Genomic DNA, 7,825 nt, shown 5'->3' on the forward strand with positions numbered 1-7,825 from the left:
CAGTTTGTAATTATATTGTGCACACAGTTATGGTTACACTTTAAAAACACAAGGCAAAGCTCCCAGGCATGATGCAGGATGCAACATCATAGTGTACAAAAATTTCCACTGACTCATCAAGTACATGTGAGCCATTTTCTTTCACACTGGCTATAGTCAGACCACATTTACATCCATAGAAATGGAATAGACCTTGTTTCCAACTGAATGGATATCAGGAATAGGATGTCGAAGTTAGATATTAGTTCTCAAGCAACTGGCAACAAAAACTAGACATTGGCTTCATTCAGGACATAAATACCTGTAGTCATTTCAGTGGCTGTAGCCAGGATCACACAAGAGTGTACTTCCACCTGTTTAATGGAACCTCCCCATGTCTTCTCTCTCCCATCTCCTTGTCTCCAGATCATCTCTGGATCCTCCCTCCCTCCCTCCCCAATTATCTGAAGCAGGTCAGGGTGGGCTGAAAGGGAAGTTTCGTTCTACCAGAAGAGTCTAATTGACTGTTGGACAGATATCTATAAAAACTACCTACCAACGCCACTCCCAGAAGACAATACAAACTTTCTCCCTTCTTTAGGATGGCTATTCTGTCAAGAAAAGAAACATCTGCAGCATAAGAGTGGCACCTGCATTCCACTTCTTCAAGATGGAAAGGATAAAAAGAGGATAAAAAGAATCCTGAAGCAGACTCAGTCAAGTTCCAAGGCCTTATTTAAATGTTCCCTATTTTCTTTCCCACTGTTCTTTCAGGAGACACCCAAGAAATGTGTCAGCCTATTCCTTTGGCAGCTGAGCACAAGTTAACCTCCTAAAGCTTTACACTTTAAACTGAATATACTCTAAGCTAGAAACAACTGCTACTGAAATCAATTATCCTTTCTTCCAAACCATGTGTAGGACTGAGGAGCTAGCAAGAGCTGTTCGACAGTGGAACACACTCCCTCATAGGGTGGTGGAATCTCCCTCCTTGGAGGACTTTAAACAGAAGCTGGATGGCCATCTGTCGGGTATGCTTTGATTGAGAGTTCCTGCATGGCAGGGGGTTGGACTGGATGGCCCTTGTGGTCTCATCCAACTCTATGATTCTAAGGTTCCCAACTTTGTAACCAGCTTCTGTAACTCTGTCTTTAATAGCATATTAACCAGCAGGTCACAATACAGTACTGGTCTTCATACCAGGTTATGCTTCGCTTGCTAATTTTCGCAAATAAAGCAACTACTATAGAGATCCTGTTAATTAATCCTGAGGTTAACACTAGTTTTTGGTTGTTGTGTTTAATCCCAATGACAGTAAATCCATTGTTATCTTCTGAGAAAGTCAGCAGCAGATCCTGCAGGCTTCATTTAGAGATTTTATATGATGACTTGCTTCACACTGGATATCAATGAGTTGTTCAAGAACTATGGATTGTTGGAGATGTGACTCCAGAAAAGAAACCAATACCAAACATGCTGGTATCAGTGAGACACGTCCATTACAGCAAGGGGATGGGGGACATCTCCACCTCACGAAAGACCTGTCGTCATGACAAGGGTATTTGTGCCCATCTCAATGGGACATAAAGGTGCTTAAATTCTTTTGGCTCCTGCCATTTGCAATACACTTCTTCCAGCAAAGGAAACTGTAGTCTTGTACAATAGGTCTATTCTTAAGTTCTGGATCTAGCCCACCGCTTTTAATCCATTTCAATGAATCTGCTCTTTGACTAAATCTAATTTGTTGTGTGTGGCTTTGTTTCTTACTTATGGCAAACCTATCACAGGGTTTTCATGGCAAGATTTGTTTAAAGCTTTCTCTGAGGCTGAGAGAGTGTGATTTACCCAGATGTGTTTCTATGGGCAAAGAGATTTAAACACTGGTCTCTAAAATTGTAATCCGGTGTTCAAACCACTTCATGACACTGGCTCTAAAGATTTCTCAGCCAGGGCTCCCAAAGAGGTCACTAGAGGCTTTTTGAGAATGTGATGTTTTTTAAAAAAACTTTTTAAAAGCTATGCATACAATTTTAATGCAGGAGTCCCAGAGATTCAAAAAACATTTCATGGATTCCTCCAAGATTAAAAAAAACTTGAGAAAGGCTGCTCTAGATGGTATTGGACATGATCTTGTTTAACTTATAGAAGTGTTTTAATCTTCACCTATTACATATAGCTATTAATGTACATTAATCTGAATGGAGTTTCCTCTCCAAATACAACTTTGTTAGGGCAAAATCCAAACATAAGAGGGTTTTTTTTTCTGGTTACTTTTCAACTCACTTCCTCATGGGGCCTCCAGACTAAATTTGGCTGAAATCTCCTGTCACCAGACACAACTGGAGGTTTGCAGAAGCCGTTGGTTTTGCTATTAAATAACAACTTAATGTTGCATAACGTTAGTATGTGGGATTTTAAAAAGCCAAGGAACTGTGTGTTGTTGCAGTTAAAATCAATGTAGAAAAATAAAAGCTACAGACACCAAGAAAGATCATGGAGATTTGATTCCTTTTTATTTTAACATTGTGGAATAAATTTGCAATGGCAGTGGTACAGACTGGCTCAGGAACCATTGTTACCAGATTTTTTTCAAGTAATAACTAAAGTAATTTTGATTCATAGCTACATTTTGTGAATGCAAAAAACCCCACTATAAAAATAAATTTACATTTTTGTAAATAACAAAAAAGCAAATATATAGTGCCCTTTGGCTTAACCAAATAAGGGGAAAAAAACACGGAATAGACTACTAGGTGTCAACCAAAGTTATCCACCTTTTGACATAAATAGAAAATATAAGTTAGTAGAACTCTTAAGTTGTTTGTATTTCTTTTTTACAAATATACAATTTTTTTTTTGCACTGAGAAATCAGCAGAGATTAAACATTTATATAAGTGACTTTAAAGCTTTTACACTTCTGGCCAGTGTACTCACATTAGGCATAATCCATTTTTTTTATATATATAAAAAACATAATACATTGCACAGTTGTAAATTAACACTGCTCCGTCAGGTGGCTTGCAAGTCAGCCACTTTTGCTACATGGAGGTACAAGCAGTTCCTTCTGGGGGACGAATGGAAGAGGAAGAATGAATAGGAAACCAGGTAACTCTTCTTCCCGCCACTGTGGTCTCCTTCTCTCCCAGTCCCTTTGACATGTGGGGAGGAAGGGGCCTCTCTCCAGCTCTGGCGTTTCCAAGGAAACAATCACTTCGGTGTCCTATAGTGCAAAATCTGCAAGAGAAGATTACCATTAGGAAGCTTGCAGAGGGGAAAAAAGAATAGGATGGCAGCTCAGAATTACTGGCAGATACACAAAAGCCTTGCCAACTACTGCCCCACTTCTCCTAGACTCCCCACCCCCACCCCAAGCAGTAGCAGGAGACAGAAAAAGCTCCCCAGAGGAGAACGGGTCTTGGTTCTAATTCCCCACAGAAATTCTCTGGTGACCTTGGGTGAGTCACACACTCTCAGCCCCTGAAAATCCTACGTCAGAAACAAAGGCACACAACAACAAAGGAACTTATCACAGGGTTTGTGGGCAAGGTTTGCCTTTGCCTTCCTCTGAGGCCAAGTGTGTGACTTGTCCTATAGGATCTCTGACCATCAAGAAGAGCTAAGTAACCAGCTAGGAAATTTCTCTCTGCAAGTCTCAACCAGTAAGTTTTCCTTTCAGGCAATGGCTCCACCAAATCTTTTCACAATCTCGGCTGTTTTTCCAAGTGGGTCCCCACCCCATCCCTCTAAATTTTCCAACTGCCCAGGAAACCACACACACCCAAAAGCCCTATAGCTAGGGCACACACCCATTCATTCCCTGCCACCCAGTGCCATGCTAAGGCCTATCAGAAGCTCCACCAGCCCAGGGTGACCTAATGTCCAGCCTTCTGCCCAGGAGCAATTCCAAAACATCTTCCCTTTTCAGCAAGCACGTATTTACATTTCTGAGCTTTGATTTGGTCATCTTGAACGCCCTCCATTTTTCCATTTTGCGGCACCTTGTCCTCCTTTACGGGGGACAAGGACACATCCGGTCACCCTGTGCTAGCCCCTTCTTTTATTCCAACCCAAAAGAAATAGAGCGATGGGGCTTTGAGACTAAAGTGTGAGCAGGGCCTATCCTCCCAGCACTGCCTGGGCTTCCTCTCACCTCTTTCATCGGAGCCTTTTTCGGGGTGTCTGCTCAGTGGGCAAAGCTGCCACAGAAGATGGCAAGGCAGCGGGGTCCATGGCCACTCGCAAATCTGCCACTTTTTTCCGCTTGGCATAGAAATCTACAAAGAAAGAATGGATGGATGAGTGCTTGTGGTCTTCTCCTGCAGTGCTTCCCCCCTCCGATTCCCTTGAGCCAGGAGTCTTTTCTTCTGCAAGAGGGGCCCGCCCAGTCAAAGCTGGGAAGGGCACAAAAACAACTGTGCGACGCCCCTCTTGCTTGCATGCCCGTCCACACGTACAAGGCAAAAACACCGGCCAAGGCCTCCCCCTATCTGCCACAGGGGCCCACTGCAACGGGTCGGGTTTGTTTACGTCGCAAGGGAAGAAGGATGTGCTGCGTAAGCACTTTCCAGCCCAGCCCAGCCCAGCCCCAGGGCTTGCCTTCTTGTCCCAACTTCTGGCCGCCCTGAGGAAGAGAGAGGCACCTCCAAAAAATCCCACTGTCCTGCTCAGGTCCTGCAGGCTCAGGACCTCCTTCATCTAGAGGGACCTGCGGGCAAGACCCATCTCCTCCTCCTCCTCAGCTGGGCAAAGCTTTGCTTTTTCCACCCCTCTCCCAGCACAAAGCACAAGGGCAGAGCCCTCTTCCTTCCCCAGCCAGGCTGTCCTCCTTTTGCCCCCCTCCAGGACATGTCCTCCCTTTTAGCCTTCTGTCCAGGAGGAGTTACAAAATGTCCTCCTCTGTTTTGACCATCACTATGAACCCCTTTCCAGGACCTGTCCTCCATTTCAAGCTTCTGCCCAGAACCCAGGAGGCATTCCAAAATGTCCTCCTCCATTTTGAGCATCACTGAGAACTCCTTTCCAGGGCCTGTCCTCCATTTCAAAATTCTGCCCAGGGCTCAGGAGGCATTCCAAAACGTCCTCCATTTTGAGCACCACTAAAAAGCCTAAATTTAACATTTCTAGGAGTGCTTTCAAAGCTTTTGTGCTGGAAGGGCCCCCATTTTGCGTTGCCTCATCCTCTCCTTTATGGGGATGAGGACACCTCTGGTCACCGAACATCAGGGTGACCAGACATGCCCTCTTTTCCCCAGACCTGTCCTCCATTTCCACCTTCAGTCCAAAAGTAACTCCCAATACACCCTCATACATGTTGAGCATCACTAAGAAGCCAGAACTTAACATTCTGAGGAGTGTTTCTAGGCTTGGTTTTGGCCAGGGCCTCCATTTTGCGGTGCCTCGTCCTCCTTTGCGGGGAGAGGGCCCCTCTGGCCCTCCGGTCCCCAGCCTCACCCTGCCTTGCTCCCTTGAGGAGGCTGGGGAGAAATAACATCTATTATTATTGCTACTGTTGCTGTTGTTGCTACTGTTGTTATTGCTGCCATTGCTACTACTGTTATTGCTATTCAAAGACATAGCCATGTTAGTCTGTAGAATCAGTACTAGAGAGATCTGGTAGCACCTTTGAGACTCTGAAAGAAAGGAATTGGCAGGCTGAGCTTTCACACACTTCTACAAAATCTCATGCTGTTATTATTACTGTTACCACTACTACTGTTTTTGCTCTTGTTACTAACACTCCACCACCAAATGCATCTGAGGAGGTAGGCTTAAGCCTAGGAAAGCTCCTGCTGCCAAGGTCTTTCTTTCAGCCAGGCTCAAAGGTGCTACAAGGTCTCTCTACAGACTAGTATTACTATCGTTGTTATTACTACCACTATTTATAGCACCTCTGCGACTACCTGAAAGAAGTTGGCACTATGAGCTTTCCTGAAGTCTACCAGAACTCTCTACAGAAGCGATCCTACAGACCAACATGGCACAATTACTGTCCTTGTCACTACTACTACTATCATTACACCACCACCACTACTAACTATACTAATATGTCTATATTCCACTAGTACTATTCTACTAACACTATTACTGTACTATTGTTATCACTATTACTACTATTATTACCACCACCACTGTTATTACTAATGATACTACTACTGTTATTTTCTCTACTTCTACTACTACCTATAGTAACATGGCTATATTCTACTAGTACTACTACTATTTTCTAGCACTCTTACCATTGTTATCACTACTAGCAGTAGTAGTACCGTTATTGCCGTCACCACTGTTACTGCTATTGCTACTGTTACTACTGCTAGTAACTGTACTAAGTGGGCTACATTCTACTAATAGTAGTAGTATTTTACTAGCGCTATTACTACCGTTACCACCATGACTCCTAGTACCTATTACTAGTATTACACACAAACACACACACAATGTTACTACTACTACTACTACTACTACTACCAGGATGACGATGATGACGATGGCTCTTGCTCTCCTGATCCTTCTTACCTGTGATGCGGGGGAGGCTGGGGGCGGCTGCCCGCTTCAGGGGACCTTTGAGGAGAATCCCAGAGTAGCTGCGGAGCGGAGCTAAGCCTCGGTGGTTCTCCCGGTCCAGCCGCTGCTCCTCCTCCTCCTCCTCCTCCGGGGGCTCTTCGGGGCCCTTGTCCCGGGGGCTGAGCGGGGAAGGGGGCTCCGAGGGGGCTCCTCCTCCTCCTCCTGGGCTCTTCTCCTCCTCCTCCGTCGTGGTCCGTAGCAGGGGCGCCCCCGCGCCGCCGCCGCCGCCTCCTCTGGGCAGAAGGGCCTCCCGGTAGAAGGCGGGGACGTCCCGGGCGTCGACCTCCTCCCAGAGGAAGCGCCCTCCGCCTCCCTCGGGGCCCAGGAGCGCCAGGGGCCTCCCGCTCTGGAAGTCGTACTCCCACCGGCGGCGCCCCTCCTCGCGCATGGCCCGCAGCTGCCCCTCCAGCTCCCGCCGGAGCTCCTGGTGGTCCACGGGGCCGAAGAGGCTGCGGCAGGCCCCCGTCCTGGGCGCGGACACCGGCACGAAGCAGCCACTCCACCGGTGGTGCGGCGCCTGCTGCTGCTGCTGCTGCTGCTGCTGCTGCTGCTCCAGGGCCCAGGCCTGGCTCGGAAGGCCCACGCCCGACATCACAGTGGGGACGACGACGGTGACAATAGCGAAAGCACAAAAAGCGGGCTCCCGGGCCTCCGTCCGCCTCCGCCGCTCGGCTCCGCTCCGCTTTTTAAAGCCCTCGCCGAGTGAGCCCGAGCAAAACAACGATTAGCATAATACTACTCCTCGGCAATAACACGGCTCCCATTGGACGGCGGCGCGCCCCGCCCACGCACCACGCCCGCCCCCCGCGGCCCCTCATTGGACGCACGGGGAAGGCTGGCCGGGCGCCAAACGCGGATCCTCGGTCGCCATTGGGCGGCGGCGCTGTCAATCCAAGGGGCGCGTGAGAGAGAGGGGGAGGGGCCTGGGTTTAAAGAGAGGCTGCGTAACTCGACACCCGGCCGCCGCCAGGATCCTTTGTTTGCCCTCGAAGGCAGCGGAGGAGGAGGAGGAGGAGGAGGAGGGCGTTATGGTCGTTGCATTTGTGCCTGCGCCTGTCTTTTAAAGATATATACATGTACATATAAATATATGCAGTAATAGTGGTTTGTGTCTGTGTATATATGCTGTGTGTGTGTGTATATATATATATATATATACACATATACATACACAGTAGTAGTTGCATGTATGTGTTTTTCATATATATATATATATATATGCATATATACACACAGTAGTAGCATGTATGTGTGTATATATATATATATACACACACACAG

General features: G+C 47.0%; 1 protein-coding gene across 1 annotated transcript; it reads right to left on the bottom strand.

The window, feature by feature from the left end:
* Positions 1-2,470: 2,470 nt before the first annotated feature.
* Positions 2,471-7,275, bottom strand: CDKN1C (cyclin dependent kinase inhibitor 1C). Its single transcript, XM_042445655.1, has 3 exons — positions 6,497-7,275; positions 4,131-4,254; positions 2,471-3,214 (listed from the first exon to the last, which is right to left on the bottom strand). The coding sequence occupies exons 1-2, from the start codon at positions 7,134-7,136 to the stop codon at positions 4,136-4,138; spliced, it is 759 nt and encodes a 252-aa protein (XP_042301589.1). The 5' UTR covers positions 7,137-7,275; the 3' UTR covers positions 2,471-3,214; positions 4,131-4,135.
* Positions 7,276-7,825: the final 550 nt, after the last annotated feature.

The sequence above is a fragment of the Sceloporus undulatus genome, chromosome 1 (genome assembly GCF_019175285.1).
Source record: "Sceloporus undulatus isolate JIND9_A2432 ecotype Alabama chromosome 1, SceUnd_v1.1, whole genome shotgun sequence".
Classification (NCBI taxonomy): domain Eukaryota; kingdom Metazoa; phylum Chordata; class Lepidosauria; order Squamata; family Phrynosomatidae; genus Sceloporus; species Sceloporus undulatus.

What these genes read in the sequence shown, in the direction of transcription:
- CDKN1C (XM_042445655.1), bottom strand. Translation starts at nt 7,136, where the DNA reads ATGTCGGGCGTGGGCCTTCCGAGCCAGGCCTGGGCCCTGGAGCAGCAG. An exon ending in CAGCCTCCCCCGCATCACAG is followed by an intron (nt 4,255 to 6,496) that starts GTAAGAAGGATC and finishes CTTTCTTTGTAG; the next exon opens with ATTTCTATGCCAAGCGGAAA.